The following is an 18,838-nucleotide window of genomic DNA, read 5'->3' on the forward strand; positions in this document are numbered from 1 at the left end:
CAAAATTGATTTAACCTGTTTCAAATGATGCGACACAACCAATAAAAGCCAGTTCAGAGAGCAAACAGGTTGTTGAAGGTGGGAAGGAGAAAGTCTGAGAATGGATAGAAGAAACAATGTGAGAGGACGAGGACGAGTGCGTATGCGAGGTGGGCGACGAGGAGGAAGAGGAGGAGGAGGGCAAGAAAGAGGAAGAGGAGGACGAAGAGGAAGACAAAGAGTGGAAATATCTGATGAAATTCGAGCAACAGTCATAGACCATGTTCTTGTCCATGGACTGACAATGAGGGAACCAGGACTGCAACCCAATTTGAGTCGATTTTCTGTGTCCACCATAGTAAGGACATTCAGAGAAGAGAACAGGTACAGTATACTACTGTATTTTTGTAATTGCAAATTTACTGTACTACACTATATGCAGCTGTTTCAATAGACATTTGTAAAGTTAATCACTGTATGCACAACTACTTTTTGTAGAATTGCAAGGCTGCCACATGCAGGTGGAAGGACAGCTATATTCACTCGGGAGCAAGAGGCCGTTATAGTTGGCATGGTCCTTCAAGATAATGCAATACGACTCAGAGAAATCCAGGAACGAGTGATACAAGACAACACACACTTCCAGGGAATCGAGCATTTCCACAATTGACCGTGTCCTCCAACGTAACAGGATGCGAATGAAACAAGTATACAGAGTACCTTTTGAGCGCAACTCACCAAGGGTGAAAGAACTGCGAGCTCAGTATGTGCAAGTAAGTGTACATTCAGAAACATTTACTGTAATCCAGATTGTCTACAGTACTAACACATACTATGTGAATGACATTACTCTTCAGTACATACAATGTATGTGAATCAGAAGTGCATACAGTAGGCCTAATTGTACTCTACAGTATAGCACTGTCTCTGTAAGACTTACAAAATCCTACATACAGTATATTGTATTTCTACACAGACAATATTTGACTTGGAATCCTTGGACAGACCCCATGAGTTCATCTTTGTCGATGAAGCAGGCTTCAATCTAACAAAGAGGAGAAGGAGAGGCCGAAACATGATTGGACAGCGGGCAATTGTTGAAGTCCCTGGTCAACGAGGTGGCAATGTCACAATCTGTGCTGCTATCAGCAACCATGGTGTTCTACATCACCATGTTACACTCGGGCCATATAACACCCAGCACCTTCTAAGATTTATTGCCAATCTAAGAGATATTTTATTTGAGTAGCAGGTTCAAGAGCAGCAGGGTCAAGCGCTAAATGAGAATCCCATTCCCACCTATGTGATAGTGTGGGACAATGTCAGTTTCCACCGAGCTGCTCCGGTAAGGGAATGGTTTAACATCAATGGGCAGTTTATGAACTTGTACCTACCTCCATACGCGCCTTTCCTGAATCCGATTGAGGAGTTTTTCTCCTCTTGGAGATGGAAAGTGTATGATAGACAACCCTACACCAGAGTAAATCTGCTGCAAGCCATGGATTTAGCCTGTGGTGATATTGGTGAGGAATCATGTCAGGGCTGGATACGGCACACAAGAGGCCCAATTGCCTCAGGAGGGACAATATTGCTTGTGATGTCGACGAAGTGCTCTGGCCTGACCCAGCCCAAAGACAAGAAGCACATTGATCACATGTTTACTCCTTTGATTTTTGTCCCTTTTAGTATTGTATACTGTAGTACAGTGCATTGTAGGCTGTATACTGTACAATGGACAAATGGTATGGCCCTGAACATTGTGCTTTCCATTTGTTAACAGTACTGACTGCTCAATATATTTTGACTGGTTGCAGGTTCAACAAAGAACAAGAATTACAGTATCACAGAGACAAAAAAGGACAAGTTTGTGAGATGCAGGGTACAGTACTGTAAAAATAGGGGTACAAGGAGGAGGAAGAACAAAAAACAAAATTCCAAAGAGCAAAGCAGAGTAGTAATTTCTGATCAATTTTGAGCTACTATGATAGAACATGTTTTCGTTCATCAAAAGACAATGATGGAAAAATATGACATTTGTTTTGAGATAAAAAATGTACTTCTCCCTGAGAACTGTATGTTTTGAACAATGTGTTTTCTATTTTTCGGTGTATTGTTTACTGACTGCTTGAGAGTGTATATCATTTTGATCACTTTGTTTATGATTTGAGAGCAGTGTTTGATTTTGAACACAGGTAAAACGATTAGTTACCGGAGTGTAACTCCAGTTCTATGAGTGGAGCGGAGCCCCATAGGGGAGCTCTGCTCCTAGTGGTTTACCCTCTGCCCTAAGGCAGCAGCAGCCTGAGACAACATTATGCACACACCTACAGCCAATAGGAGTACAGGTGTCCCTATAAGAGGGGATGCCTCCCCTCAATCAGCCTCCCGAGATATTTTTCTTCAGCGAGACTAGAGAGGGTCGGCGGGGCCTTAAGTCCTATGGGGCTCCGCTCCACTCATAGAACTGGAGTTACACTCCGGTAACTAATCGTTCTATATCGTGGAGCTCCGCCCCATAGGGGAGCTCTGCTCCTAGTGGTTTAAGGCGGAGCGTAGCGCTCCAAAATGTACTCCCTGCCGAGCCTAACCCTTCCCATCGAAACGAGAAAGTCAGGCCTAGCAATGGCTGCAACCGAGTCCCGCAGTATTGCAACTAAAAACCCCTACGGGCGTCACAATATACCGCGTCATCGGTTAAAAGACCCGCCCCACCTAGTCCAATGGCAATGCCAATGACTAGTGGGCAGATCACCAGAATAGAAGCCATACTAATCTATACCAGCAGATAGATGTGCCTCAATATCCTGTGAAAACACTACCGACCACTAATGGAATGACATCAAGTGTCACTCTACATTATGAACGCGGTAGACCGCCTCACTCACTCAATGGAATCCCAGAGATTAGTGGGCAGGAACAAAAACATGAGTCATACTAACTGAACAAGCAGATAGATGACCTCATATTCTGTTAATCAACGCATGCCTCTACTGTACTGACCCTGTCAGTCAGGATTCATGCCACAAAATATGTTTTCTTATCCAAAGCGGACCTGATGGAAACCCTGTCCATAGTCCTGCTTTTCCCTCTCTTCCTAGCTCAAGATCTCCCTTCAGCTATGCTGAGTACAGACCGAGCCAAAGAGTTAGAAAACACATCTGTCAAAAACACGTCTTCCTAACCAAAGCGGACCTGATGGAAACCTGTGTCCACAGTCCTGCTTCTCCTCTCCTTCTTGCTCAAGATCTCCCTTCAGCCACGCTGAGTACAGATCGAGCCAGAGAATTAGAAGACATATCTAAGAGATAGAAACGGATAAATGGAGACGGCGTCGACCAGGATGCTGCTCTACAGATATCCTCTACTCCTGTTCCTCTGAAAAGGGCAGTAGAAGCCGCTACTCCACGAGTGGAGTGAGCTCTGATACCCTGAGGCAATTGCCGCCCTGCTACCTCATAAGCTTTCTCAATGCCTTCACAAAGCCAGTGAGACAACCTCTGTTTTGAAAGTGGTCTACCTAGTGCAGCTGCACCGTGACACACAAACAACTGAGGCGATGACCTAATCGCTGCTGTGCGCTCGACGTAACACGCCAAAGCGCGTACCGGGCACAGGCGATGGAGCTTTTCCTCACTCCTCTCTCTATGAGGAGGAGGAGAAAAAGCCCACAGCTCCACGGTCTGTGACCTATATGAACTCTTAATAACCTTCGGCACAAATGCCGGGTTAGGACGTAACACTGCTCTGCTCAGGTCACCATTGATGGCCAAGCAGTCAGATCTCATCGAAAGAGCACACAAATCACTGACCCGCTTAGCTGTAGTCAAAGCGAGCAACAGTGCTGTCTTTATATACAGCATCTTGAGGGTGTATTTGATTCAATGGCTCGAACGGCGACTTACATAGCGCTTCGAGTACCAAAGCCAAATCCCACTGAGGAAGCGTGACTCTAGGTGTTGGCCTAAGTCGCCGTGTTCCTAATAGGAAGCGTTTCACTAGAGGGTGGCTAAAGACATTGTCTCTGCCAAAACCCTCATGACAAGCTGAAATCGCTGCTGCAAACACTCTAATCGTGGCAGGCGATTTTTTCTTATCAAACATGAGCTGCAGCTCATGGGGTCCACACCTTGTGTGACACACCATCGTGAAAACACGTTCCATCTACTGGCATACATCTTAGAAGTGGAACTGGCACGTGAACCCTGTATGGTCCTGATCACTGCATCAGATAACCCACGGCGCTCTAGCCTGTCCCTCTCAGCAGCCAGGCCTTCAGTGGTTGGCCGATTATGGGCAATTTCCCTATCGTGCCAGCCGCCTGAGACAACGCGTCCCGTCGATGTGGAATTGGCCAAGGTGGCGCAATCAACATCTGACTCATCTCCGCAAACCACGGAGCTCCCGGGCGATCGGGCGCTATCAGTATCACTGACAGCCCCCCTGACCTCACCCTGGCTAGCAGTGGGAGAATGCAGGACAGCGGAGGGAATGCATACAGGAGAACTCTCGGCCACGGTTGGTGCGCAAAGGCGTCCCTTCCCAGTGGCGGTTCGTCCTGTTCCCTCAGAGAGAACCACAGAGGACATTGCGCGTTCACGCGTGACGCGAATAATAATAATAATAAAATAATAAATAATATGCCATTTAGCAGACGCTTTTATCCAAAGCGACTTACAGTCATGCGTGCATACATTTTTGTGTATGGGTGGTCCCGGGGATCGAACCCACTACCTTGGCATTACAAGCGCCGTGCTCTACCAGCTGAGCTACAGAGGACCACAATAGGTCCACCTCGGCTCTCCCGAATTGTTCCCAAATCTGGAGAACAATGTCTGGATGCAGACGCCACTCGTCGTCTCGAGGACCCCGTCTTGACATGAGGTCTGCACCTACGTTCAAGTAGCCCGGAATGTGTGCTGCTCTCAATGAGCGAAGGTGCTCGTGAGCCCACAGCCACAATTCCTCTGCCGCACGATGGAGAGCAGGAGACCTGACTCCACCCTGGCGATTTATGTGGGCTACTGTGGTCCGGTTGTCTGACCAGACCAGCACATCGCGACCCCGAAGGGTAGACGCGAAGTGGGTCAGAACCAGTCGAACCGTTTCCAACTCCAGGAGGTTGATGTGACGACCTGATTGAGGCCACACACCTCCTATCGCTTGTGTCTGACATGTCCCTCCCCATCCCGTCAGGGACGCATCCGTGAATACTGGGATGTGAGAGGACACCTTTCCTATCGGGACTCCATGCGTGAGAACGCGCGAGTTTCTCCAATAGTTTAGGTCTGCACTGAGCGAGAGGGGAACCACCACCAACCGATGACGTTGACGCAATGGGTCTAGTCTTAGTTGGGCGAACCATCGCTGCGTCCTGCGCATGTGCAGGAGTCCCAGCGGAACCACAGAGTGGGCTGACGACATGAGACCCAAAAGTGACATGATCGACAGCGCCGTCACTGTGTGATTCGGACGACACTTCCTTAGGGCTAGCAACAAGGCTACCCTTCGGGGGTCCGAAATTCGAGCCCTCATCCTCACAGTGTCTAGCTGTATCCCCAGGTAGAAAATCTGATGAGTGGGCCAGGGCGCGCTCTTTTTCCAATTCACAGCAAACCCCAGACTTGTGAGATGCATCACTGTCTGTGTTGTGTGAGTGATCGCCAGCTCTGCTGACGGGGCGAGAACCAGTAGGTCGTCCAGGTAGGCTAGTAGCCGTATTCCCTGATGACGCAACGGTTCCAATGCCGCCTCCACACACTTGGAAAATGTGCGAGGTGCCAGGGCGTACCCAAATGGCATCCTCGTGTATTCGTACGCCACCCCTTGAAAGGCGAACCGCAGAAACTTCCTGTGACGCGGCTGAACCGGCACAAGAAAGTACGCGTCCTTTAGGTCTATGCTCGTACAAAAGTCCCCTCTCTGGACACATTCCAGCAGACGTTTTGTCGTTAGCATTCGGAAGGGCCGTTTGGTTATGCTCTCGTTGAGAATGCGTAAATCCAAAATCGGCCTCACTCCCCCCGTCTTTTTGGGCACTAGGAAATAAGGCGAATATAGCCCTTTGTTCCTTTGCTCCCGGGGAACTACTGTCACCGCCTCCTTCGCCAAAAGTTCCGTAATCTCTGTCATCAGAGCGGCCACTTTGTCTGGCGTTTTCATCACCGTCTCCACCACTCCCCTGAACGGGGGTGGGGTCCGGTGGAATTGGAGAGCATAACCCTTCTGCAACGTCTGTTCTAGCCAGCGTGAGAGGGTGCAGCTTCTTCGCCACTGCCAGCAATGCAGAGAAAGTGGCTGGGCGCGAAGCTGTGGTGCATCCAGTAGGAAGGACCTGTATTCCTCTATGGCCCTTACCGCCACTGTTCCCAACATTGAAGTGGTGGAACAGCCCAAGGTGGGCCTCCCGTGAAAGGGAGAGGAAATGCGTTCTGAGAAAGAAAGAGGAGTAGGGACGTCGGTTAAACCCGTAACCGTCGTATTCCTGCCCTCCTTGAACGCATCGCGGGTCTGAATTGCGCTGACCGAGGCCACAGCCTGCGGCAGGGCACCATCCCCAGCAAGCGATTGCGTCATCTTAGGTGACTGCAATTCGCTATCAGAGCCCTTAACTACAGTACTCCTAGAAGTCTGTAGTATGAGGTCTCTATGAGGTAAAACAAGGCGGCGCCTTGATACCTTCTTAACTTTCACCTTCTGTGTGTGTTCAACTCTGCACCCCTGGTGGGTTGAGTCACGCTCAGTGTGGTGAGTATTAGCACGTTCAAAGGGAAGTGGGGGCGCCGATACACTGGGCACCTTCGTGACCGTGGTAATCGAGCCCTCCGTGAACGCAGCATGGGTCTGAATCGCACTAACCGAGACCTTAGTCTGCGATAGTGCGCCATCCCCAAATAGCGGCTGCGTCATCATGTCTCCTGACTGAGACTGCAGCCTGCTATGAGAGACACTCACTACAGTACTCCTTGGGGTCTGTAATGTGAGGTCTCTTTGAGATAAGCCAAGACGGTGTCTTGGTATCTTTCCTCCCTTCACCTCCTGTGTGCGTTCAGCTCTGCACCTCTGGTGGGCTGAACTACGCTCAGTGTGGTGAGTATTAGCGCGTTCAGAAAGAAGTGGGGGCGCCGATACACTGGGAACCTTCGTCACCGTGGTAATCGGGCCCTCCGTGAACGCAGCATGGGTCTGAATCGCACTAACCGAGACCTTAGTCTGCGATAGTGCGCCATCCCCAACTAGCGGCTGCGTCATCATGTCTCCTGACTGAGACTGCAGCCTGCTATGAGAGGCACTCACTACAGTACTCCTTGGAGTCTGTAATGTGAGGTCTCTTTGAGATAAACCAAGACGGCGTCTAGGTATTATTCCTCCTTTCACCTCCTGTGTGCGTTCAGGTCTGCACCTCTGGTGGGCTGAACTACACTCAGTGTGGTGAGCCTGGGCGCGTTCAGAAAAAGGTGGGGGCGCCGATACACTGGGCACCTTCGTGACCGTGGTAATCGGGCCCTTCTTGAACGCAGCATGGGTCTGGGTCGTACTAACAGAGACCTTAGTATGTGATAGTGCGCCATCCCCAATGTGGTTATTATCAGCGCGTTCTGAGAGAAACGGGGGCGCCGATACGTTGGTTACGCCCGTAACCGTAGTAATCAGGCCCTCCGTGAACGCAGCATGGGTCTGAACTGCACTGACTGAGGTGTTAGCCTGAGACAGAGCGCCGTCCCGAATAGCGGTCGCGTCATCATGCCATTATCTGGCTGAGACTGCAGCCTGCTATGTGAGACACTCACTACAGCACTCCTAGGAGTCTGTAAAGTGAGGTCTTTATAAGGTACACTTAATACCTTTTATATACCTGCCTTATGTGTGCATTCAGCAACGCACCATGGTGGGCTGAGCTGCACTCATAGTGGTAAGAGAGAGAGCGAGAGTGAGGAAGGTCGAACGCTCTCGGATGTATTATGGAAAAGGGGCTCTTTTTGACAGTGTCAAGTAGAGCCAACTCTTTATTACACACATCAACAAAAAACATTCTCCTCCATACACTCAACGGTAGAGTGGGGGGGGGACAGTGGGCTCGGTCACAGCAGGTGCTGTGCCGTCTTCCGTTCTCTCCCCCTCGCCTGTCATAAACGGCGTCTCTTCTGGCCGCCCTTCGGGTGATGCCAGGGTGACGCTTTAATGACCTCTCTCGCCGGCACCTCTGGCGCTGCAGGGGGGGGCGAGGCCCGCTCCCTTGCTGCTGGAGGCCGCCGTCTGACGCCAAGCTGTAGCGAGAGTAACGGCCGCCCTTCCTCATATCCACTTCCGGGTTGGAGGGAATGGGGGGCAGCTTAATCTCCTGCTGTTTAGCAGCCCACTCAATGAGACCTGAGAATTCAGGCACAGAGAGGCTGTGGCGTCATCATCCAGGGATGTAATGACCTCACAATTTCCCGACGGAAAAGGGGTGTTAAACATCTGGGTCAGTGTAATGAATTGTTCCAATAGAATATTCATTTCTTCCCCAATAGCCCTGTCATCTCCTGAGTCAGCGCCTTCAGATGATGCCTCAGAAGCTGAGACTAACACTGATAGCACATCCTCAAGAGGAATATCCTCCCTAAAAATGCACAACGCTGCTTCCACTCCTTCAAAAAAGGAGGGCGCAGCTGGCGCATAGTGGGGGATTAATGAAGCTGTCCCTGGCGTGCTGTGTCCCTCAACCCACGAAACATATGTTGGGGGGGTCGACAGCCGCCAAGGGGAACAGCGACATTGAGCTCTGAAAAGAGCTTTTGTTAAATACTTACCCTATGGATAAGCTTGGTGTGCTCATTGTAGGACGACGTCGATGATCTGGAAAATCGACGGCGTTTTCTTCGTCCTGAGTCTTCTCTTCGTCTCTTCTTGGCTTCTTCAGTCTAGTCCAGTCGCTGAAGAAAAAGGGAGGCTGATTGAGGGGAGGCATCCCCTCTTATAGGGACACCTGTACTCCTATTGGCTGTAGGTGTGTGCATAATTTTGTCTCAGGCTGCTGCTGCCTTAGGGCAGAGGGTAAACCATTAGGAGCAGAGCTCCCCTATGGGGCGGAGCTCCACGATATAGAACTGTTTTGAGGCGAATGTTTCATTTTGCGAGAGGAGTCAGAGGTTTTGTAAATAGTGCTTGAAGATGAGGTTTTGTGTTTAATGTTTTCAGGAAATGGAGCAAGGTTTCAGAAATGGTGTTTTAGCAATTGAGAAAAACTGTAACATAAACTGCCTCCCACTGGGCACACACTGGTTGAATCAACGTTGTTTGCACGTCATTTCAATGAAATTACGTTGAACCAACGTGGAATATACGTTGAATTGACTGACGTCTGTGCCCAGTGGGCTATTTCTTTCCATCTCTGTACACCAGGGTTCTTCAATTCCGGTCCTGGAGGGCCGAAACACCTCTGTTTTTCATCCTCTCCTTCTAATCAGGGGCTAATTCAGACCTGGGACACCAGGTGAGTGCAATTAACTACCAGGTAGAAATAAAAAACAGAAGTGTTTCGGCCCTCCAGGACCGGAATTGAAGAACCCTGCTGTACACCAAACCCGATATTCAAGTCAATGCCCACGCAACCACATACATTAACTTTCTATCGAAAATGCAATGAAATATGATTTGTCATAATGACGGTGTGTTACATCGTTGCTGGGTTTTCTAATTTGCAGAGATTAGGTACTTTGGCGCCATCTAGTGAGCACAATGTGTGATGCACCACCTCCACCATACAACAACATGCATTGCACATACTGTATAATATCGCGCATGCTTCATGCATGCACTGAACCCAAATATTATATCACATTGTATCAAAGCACCTCTGATTCACCTTGATACAAAGTATCCAAGACATGAGATGATTAATCTGGCTGTGTAAAAAGGCAGGCACAGAGGCCACGTGGACTCTTTCCCATTTGAAGATGGCGGTTTCCATGGATACACAACAACAAAACACATCTAATTTTCAGGGACATGCCAAGCAGTTCTCCCATAATAAAGATCGAAAATAGCTAACTAGGTGCTTCACAACCGTGGACATTCGTTGTGTTATTATAATGGTGACATTCCCGTCAATATTATAGCTGTTATTTCTTTCAGTTGATGAGAGTGGACAATTTTTGACGATCATCATGGTAAGTGGAATCAGAGACAGGCCCACAATCTTACATGACATAGCAATTACATACATGCCAGTCCTATGCAGCTACATGTAGCTAGCAATTATTTGCTGGTCTGTACACACTTTCAATGACTGTATAACTACCAGTACCAAGACTATAAGAGCGTCTGCTAAATGACTAAAATGTACAAATGTAACACTGTTGACTTTCTCGCAGCCACAAAGTGTAGGGTCTTCATCTAGGCTCTCAGGTAGCTCCCGTTCACGTCGCTATCGCACCCGTGCCCTCACCTCTCATGTGGATGAGAGCCTCTTTGGAACCCCAAAACAGGTGGGCCTGCATATGTCAGCCATTTCTTTGATCAGCATTTAATAAAACACATAGCAGTAAGTAACCTGTGACAATTCAACTGTGCAAGGTCTGTGTGTGTATGTGTGTTTGTGAGAGAGAGGGGGAGAGAGAGAGAATTGGTGTAAATGTATATTGGATATTCTCACTCAAGGCGCTGTCAGCCTGCGATGTCAAGGACACTGAGATGGGTGGCAGGTCCGGACCCAGGGGCCAGTCCATGTCTGCTCCAAGTCAGAAGACTCAGAAACCAGAGACAGTTCGCATCATCACAAAGGACCTCATCCGAGACCTGAAGCAAGTATCAGTCAATACCTCAATTTCTCATTCGGTTACAATGTGATCATCAAGTCTAATGCTTTGTGAACATACCAGTACTACACTTAGCATTGTTTATTACGGTTTACTTATTATAAAAGAGAATGCCATCCAGTTCCATAAACCTACATTGCACCAATAAACATATCCCACAATCACATTTTACAAGTGGTGGTGAATTACAAAAAACAACAAAACAAAGCTGTCATTTTGCCAGGATCCCAAGAAAGGATCCGTCTGGGCTGTCTGTCATCCTCCGCCCAACTGAGATCGAGCGGATCAGAAGAGCTTCTCGGGTTTCAACCAAGGAGGAGCTGGAGGCCACGCTGGAAGCCCAGAGGAGGGAGAGAGAAGCAGCTATGGTGAGAAAGGACGAATGCACCTGATGAATTTGTAAGCAACTTTCCACATGAAATCTGGGTGACTAACTGGCAGTACAGGGTCCCAGCTACAGCACTACACCCTTGTGGAGATGTAACAGCAATAAACCAAACTAACCTCTGCACTGTTCTAATGTTGCTGTTTTTTCTGACAAGGATGCTGCTGAGGATCGGAAGGCCCATATCCGCCAGGCTGACCTGTCTCGTCAGAAGAACCAGGACCTAAGTGAGCTGGAGGCCGAGGCCAAGGAAAGAGCTCAGTACCTGCTGGAGAGGGCCAACGCCATGAGGATGGAGCAGGAGGACGAGGTCAAGAAACTCAATGAGGTACAGCAAGAGAATCAACCGGTCACTCTCTCATTGCTCACTCTTTCTCTTTACTTTGCTACTCTTTGTTATTCGTTTTATCTCAGCTTCAGTCCCAATATCACTGCAATATCACACATTTCCCAAGTTATTCTACCCATGCCCAGTCCAGACTCTTCCATCTCTGTGTCATTGTGGGTGTCGTGTATGGTACCTTATTGTTGTGGCCAGTTGATCCTGGGTGCCCAGTGCCACGCGGTGAGGGATGCCCAGATCATAGAGAGGCAGCAGATCCTGGCTGAGCTGCAGGAGGAGGAGAGGCGACTGGATGCCATGATGGAGGTGGACCGCAGGAGAGCCCTGGAAGCCCAGGAGCAGGTCGACGAGCTGCGCAAACACCAGAGGATCCAGTGAGGGGCACACATGCTCACACACACACATACACACCCACACAATGGTCCATTTAAAGTCAAATACACTACATCGCCTCAGCTGTCTTCCCTGTGTGTGTCTATAGGGGAAAGCAGCTGATTATAAACCAGATTGAGGAGCGTCTGGAGGACAGGATGCTGCAGAATGAGATGAAGGAGCAGGAGGGCCAGCAGATGCTGGAGAACCTGGAGAGGATGCAGATGGAGGAGCTGGAGGTATTATTAGTTAGAGACAAGTCTCCTTGTACAGTACAACATTCTTATAGCAAGGCTAATGTATTTCCACTTTGAATTTCAGTTAGAAATTCCTCATGAATTAGCCTGGTCCAAAATCTGTTTGTGCTCTTGCAACTCATGAATATCATTCATGAATTAATCGTAATGCAGTTACTGTAGGCAGAACGAATAATAAACGTCAGAATGGTGTGTGTGTGTCCCAGGCTCTGGAGAGGAAGAAGGAGGAGCAGCAGCGTCTGCAGCAGGAGATCCTTCGTATCAACGATGAAAGCCTGCTGGCCAAGGAGCGCAAGAAAGAGGAGGAGAGACTGGCCGACCTCAGGGCCATGGAGTACACCCACAAGAAAATGGTAAGAGGTACTCCATTATGAACTTCTTAATTATTGGTCTTTGGCCTTCTTGTTTTGGTAAGAAAGCAGAAGGGCAAAACAGTTGTCTAAGGCTGTGTTTACACAGGCAGCCTAAGTCTGATCTTTTTCCACAAATTGGTCTTTTGACCAATCAGATCAGCTCTTTTGCCAATAATTGAGTAAAATATCAGAATTGGGCTGCCTGTGTTAAAGCAGCCAAATATACTTTTGTGTGACCCCTACAGGAGCGGGAGGCTGAGTACGAGGCTGAACAGAGACGCATCAAGAGTGAGAAGGAGAAGGAGGTGGCCAGACTGCGAGCCCTACAGGAGAGAGACAAAGACCACAAGGCAGAGCAGGTGAGCAGCACCAAAGTTCCATTTGTTTTACAGTGGCTCACACTGACCTGTTGTTGTCGTAATTGATCATAAAAGGAATGGAGGAATGGTTACAGTGGTTTTGTGTATGACTTTGTCAGGATGAGCTTCGAGCCAGGAGGAACCAGGAGGGAGCGGCGAGGGATTGGAGGAGAAAAGAGAAGGAGCACCTCAAGAAGAAGGTGGATGTTGAGGAGAGGTTGAAGGCAGCTCGCTTGGAGCAGGTCACACACAAGGAGCACCTCCTGTCCATCGAGGCTGGGCGAGAGAGGGCTGAGTTTGAGAGGGTGTTGAGGTGCACCATGACACAATGTAAATGTACCCAGTGAGCACACACTGGTTGAATCAACGTTGTTTCCACGTCATTTCAATGAAATTATGTTGAACCAACGTGGAATAGACATTGAATTGACGTCTGTGCCCAGTGGGTAGTTACTACTGTACTAACTCGATCACACACTTGTATTACAGTTGGGCGGTTTCATAAATCAAAGCATAACACTATGCGATGTCTTGGACAACCAGGTTTTAAAGTGTTAGCAAAGGCCTCTGTATTAGCAGTAGAGTTTTACAGTATTTTTTTCTCACCCCAGGGCCCAGCAGGCATCCATCTGTAAGGAGAAGGACAAGGAGGAGAAACACAGGATCAAGATGTTGCGTCACGCGGACGGGGTGCGCCAGCAGGTAAGGGAGCGGGAGATGCAGGCCATCGCCCTGCGCAGGGAGGTCTACAAAGAGGGAGACCGGCTGGACAAGGAGGCCCGCCATCGTCGCATCCGCCTTGACGAGATCAAGGAGAAGAAGCTCAGGGAGCTCAAGTAAGTACAGGGACTGGGTGGGGACTAACTCTATTTACAGGGACTGGGTGGGGACTAACTCTGTACAGGGACTGGGTAGGGACTAACTCTATTTACAGGGACTGGGTGGGGACTAACTATGTACAGGGACTGGGTAGGGACAAACTATGTACAGGGACTGGGTAGGGACTAACTATGTACAGGGACTGAGTAGGGACTAACTATTTACAGGGACTGGGTGGGGACTAACTATTTACAGGGACTGGGTGGGGACTAAGTCTATGAACAGGGACTGGGTAGGGACTAACTCTATGTACAGGGACTGGGTGGGGACTAACTATGTACAGGGACTGGGTAGGGACTAACTATGTACAGGGACTGGGTAGGGACTAACTATGTACAGGGACAAGGTGGTATGTATAATTGAGGGGAACAGAGGATAGTCAGGATGGTCAGGTTTAGTTTTGTAATTAATGTTTGTTAATTTTACTTGTAGGGCTGCTGGACTTCCAGAGAAGTATTGCAATGAAGTGGAGAAAAGGGTCCATGCTCTCCCTCACTAGCATGACTGACAGACTGCATCACAAACCCTGATACTAATGAAATACTTTTTGACAGGGTAGAAAGAAGAAAATGAATTGTTACAGGGTAGAAATCTAGTGTAGCACATTTGTATTAGTGATCATTAGGTAATTTCTGAATAAAGAGGACTATACATTACATACTCTGAATGTATTTAATTTTACTGTAGGCATGACCTTGATTAAGTAGGTGCACATGAACTATTCAACTGATTGAAGAAAAAATACAAATTGATTGTTTATATATTGACTTAAATGTGATCATGTGAAAACATAAATTATTCTTTGAAGGATAAAATAATTGGACTGTGCCTAACAGCTTCCAGTCATACAGGACCCAAGATTTTATCTACAGGATATAATTTTTTATTTAGTCTGCATTATATTTATCTTTCAGCATGGTCTTTATGACAAATGTTTTATTGTTAATGTAATAGAAAAGGAATGTTCAGCGCTTAGGATGACACTTTACACACACAGCTCAAAGCACATCGGGAATACATCAAGGTAAATACAGGCTTTTATTTCAGACCATTCTTGACAAAGAACTGTATGCTGTAGTACTGAGATCTAATTATTCATAATAACCATCGAAATACATAACCTACAGGAGTGTTACTGATCTAAACAAGTTGACATTAGGACACCAAAGGAGAACGGCCCTGTCCTCCAATTGTTCTCAGAGCCAATCGCACTGACTGAACCAAAACGGGACAGGGCCGTAGAGGAGGACGCGCAGGATATCCACTTTTTTTTTTTTTTACGATCCTTCTTCTGTACACACAAAACTATGGTGACCTAGAACACCACAACACCTGGCATACACGGACCTCAGCACAAGGAGGGTGATGAGTAAATAGAAACGTACGGGTCTGAAGTCAGCCTTCGATCCCCCTGCACATACACAGTCTCACACACAAGCACTGTACACGGCACAACAGAAGGTCACCTAGATTAAAACACACGGAGCCATCAAAGGAGGATTAACATCTACTGGGGTTGACTGGAGAGCCAGTATAGGCCAAGGGGGATTAAAATTCTTATTTAGATCATTAGATCACACACATACACTCACATACATCTGTATGCATTTAAAACTCCATAAAGCTACACGCCTGTGCAGAATATACTATCGTTACTTAGTGTTGAAGTGGCAATATATGTTCAAATATTATATGTAACCTTTTTTCAGAATATACAATAATGAAATGCATTATACAGACAGACAATGTAAGCTGTTCACACGTTCAGTACATAAAAATTAAGAGTTTCTATATTAGTTTCTTCTCACGACAGAGTGCAAATCAGATCCTTCAACTACTTCAAAAGGTTAATTGCTTCTTTCTCAAGTCCACTTACATAACATAAACCCATTAAAAAAACAATTACACACAAAAAACCTTAATTCTAGTAAGTGTTAAGTAGTCAAATATGGAATGTGAAAAGAAAAGAAAGTGGTCCAATTTCTGTTCAAAACGATACAAATAAAAGTCCTTTGCAGTTTAAGGGAGAACATAATACAAATAATTTAATGAGCGCAGGTTTGCTTGCTGCCCGCTCCATGATCTCGCCATCACGGTTGACAACTCCATTGTGTCCTCCTCCCAGAGTGCAAAGAACCTTGGCGTGAACCTGGATAACACCCTGTCGTTCTCCGCTAACATCAAAGCGGTGACCCGATCCTGCAGGTTCATGCTCTACAACATTCGCAGAGTACGACCCTACCTTACACAGAAAGCGGCACAGGTCCTAAGCCAGGCACTTGTCATCTCCCATCTGGATTACTGCAACTCGCTGTTGGCTGGGCTCCCTGCTTGTGTCATTAAACCCCTACAACTTATCCAGAACGCTGCAGACCGTCTGGTGTTCAACCTTCCCAAGTTCTCTCATGTCACCCCGCTCCTCCGCACACTCCACTGGCTTCCAGTTGAGGCTCACATCTACTACAAGACCATGGTGCTTGCCTACGGAACTGTGAGGGGAACGGCACCTCCTTAACTTCAGGCTCTGATCAGACCCTACACCCAAACGATTGCACTACGTTCATCTACCTCTGGCCTGCTAGCCCCCCTACCTCTACGGAAGCACAGTTCCCACTCAGCCCAGTCAAAGCTATTTGCTGCTCTGGCACCCCAATGGTGGAACAAGCTCCCCCACGACGCCAGGACAGCGGAGTCACTGACCACCTTCCGGAGACACTTGAAACCCTACCTCTTTAAGGAATATCTGGAATAGTATAAAAGTAATCCTTCTACCCCCCCCACCCCCCCCCCTAAAAAACAAAAAAGTGGTTGTCCCACTGGCTATCATAAGTTGAATGCACCAATTTGTAAGTCGCTCTGGATAAGAGTGTCTGCTAAATGACGTAAATGTAAATGTAATGTCCAATTCGTGATGGTGAATGTCCATTGTAATGTATTGCTGATGGACAGTGTCCATTATACATATGATATCTTGCCAGTGCCAACATGTCATACTGCAAATGCTGGCGCTGGCAATATATCCTACACTACATAACCAAAGGTATGTGGACATCTGCTCTACAACATCTCATTCCAAAATCATGGGCATTAATATGGAGTTGGTCACCCCTTTGCTGCTATAACAGACTCCACTCTTCTGGGAATACTTTCCACTAGATGTTGGAACATTGCTGCGGGGACTTGCTTCCATTCAGCCACAAGAGCATTAGTGAGGTCGGGCACTGATGTTGGGCGATTAGGCCTGGCTCGCAGTCAGCGTTCCAATTCATCCCAAAGGTGTTTGATGGCGTTGAGGTCAGGGCACTGTTCAGGCCAGTCAAGTTCTTCCACACCGATCTCGACAAAATATTTCTGTTTGGACCTCACTTTGTGCACAGAGGCATTGTCATGCTGAAACAGGAAAGGGCCTTCCCCAAACTGTTGCTACGAAGTTGGAAGCACAGAATCGTCTAGAATGTCATTGTATGCTGTAACGTTAAGATTTCCCTTCACTGGAACTAAGGAGCCTGAACCATGAATAACAGCCCCAGACCATTATTCCTCCACAACCAAACTTTACAGTTGGTGCTATGCATTGGGGCACGTAGCGTTCTCCTGGCATCCGCCTAGCAGGGCAGAAATTTGATGAACTGACTGAACGTCACTGAGCTCTTCAGTAAGGCCATTCTACTGCCAATGTTTGTCTATGGAGATTCCATGGCTGTATGCTCGATTTTATACACCTGTCAGTAAGGGTGTGGCTGAAATAGCCAAATCCACTAATTTGAAGGGGTGCCCACATACTTTTGTACAGTTGAAGTCGGACGTTTTTCAACCACTCCATACATTTCTTGTTAACAAACTATAGTTTTGGCAAGTCGGTTAGGACATCTACTTTGTGCATGACACAAGTAATTTTTCCAACAATTGTTTACAGACAGATTATTTCACTTATAATTCACTGTATCACAATTCCAGTGGGTCAGAAGTTTACATACACTAAGTTGACTGTGCCTTTAAACAGCTTGGAAAATTCCAGAAAATGATGTCATGGCTTTAGAAGATTCTGATAGGCTAATTGACATAATTTGAGTCAATTGGAGGTGAACCTGTGGATGTATTTCAAGGCTTACCTTCAAACTCAGTGCCTCTTTGCTTGACATCATGGGAAAATCAAAAGAAATCAGCCAAGACCTCCACAAGTCTGGTTCATCCTTGGGAGCAATTTCCAAACTCCAAAATAAGTATTTGACCCCCTCTCAATCAGAAAGATTTCTGGCTCCCAGGTGTCTTTTATACAGGTAACGAGCTGAGATTAGGAGCACACTCTTAAAGGGAGTGCTCCTAATCTCAGTTTGTTACCTGTATAAAAAACACCTGTCCACAGAAGCAATCAATCAATCAGATTCCAAACTCTCCACCATGGCCAAGACCAAAGAGCTCTCCAAGGATGTCAGGGACAAGAGCTCATGAAAGCACATATACATGCTCGTCTGAAGTTTGCCAATGAACATCTGAATGATTCAGAGGAGAACTGGGTGAAAGTGTTGTGGTCAGATGAGACCAAAATTGAGCTCTTTGGCATCAACTCAACTCGCCGTGTTTGGAGGAGGAGGAATGCTGCCTATGACCCCAAGAACACCATCCCCACCGTCAAACATGGAGGTGGAAACATTATGCTTTGGGGGTGTTTTTCTGCTAAGGGGACAGGACAACTTCACCGCATCAAAGGGACGATGGACGGGAACTTCAAATCTTGGGTGAGAACCTCCTACCCTCAGCCAGGGCATTGAAAATGGGTCGTGGATGGATATTCCAGCATGACAATGACCCAAAACACACGGCCAAGGCAACAAACGAGTGGCTCAAGAAGAAGCACATTAAGGTCCTGGAGTGGCCTAGACAGTCTCCAGACCTTAATCCCATAGAAAATCTTTGGAGGGAGCTGAAGGTTCGAGTTACCAAACGTCAGGCTCGAAACCTTAATGACTTGGAGAAGATCTGCAAAGAGGAGTGGGACAAAATCCCTCCTGAGATGTGTGCAAACCTGGTGGCCAACCACAATAAATATCTGACCTCTGTGATTGCCAACAAGGGTTTTGCCACCAAGTACTAAGTCATGTTTTGCAGAGGGGT

The 18,838-nt window shown here is 47.4% G+C and overlaps 1 protein-coding gene across 1 annotated transcript; it reads left to right on the forward strand.

The window, feature by feature from the left end:
• Nucleotides 1–9,620: 9,620 nt before the first annotated feature.
• LOC311101965 (cilia- and flagella-associated protein 45-like) lies at nucleotides 9,621–14,222 on the forward strand (the record flags this gene model as incomplete). The annotated part of the gene is made up of 12 exons (XM_084143195.1): nucleotides 9,621–9,626; nucleotides 10,332–10,445; nucleotides 10,618–10,760; nucleotides 10,999–11,143; nucleotides 11,318–11,488; nucleotides 11,699–11,877; nucleotides 11,985–12,114; nucleotides 12,339–12,485; nucleotides 12,731–12,844; nucleotides 12,964–13,157; nucleotides 13,456–13,680; nucleotides 14,156–14,222. 12 exons carry the CDS (start codon nucleotides 9,621–9,623, stop codon nucleotides 14,220–14,222), a joined length of 1,635 nt encoding a protein of 544 aa, XP_083999321.1.
• Nucleotides 14,223–18,838: the final 4,616 nt, after the last annotated feature.

This window comes from Coregonus lavaretus (genome assembly GCF_964263955.1).
Source record: "Coregonus lavaretus genome assembly, chromosome: 26".
In the NCBI taxonomy this organism is placed as follows: domain Eukaryota; kingdom Metazoa; phylum Chordata; class Actinopteri; order Salmoniformes; family Salmonidae; genus Coregonus; species Coregonus lavaretus.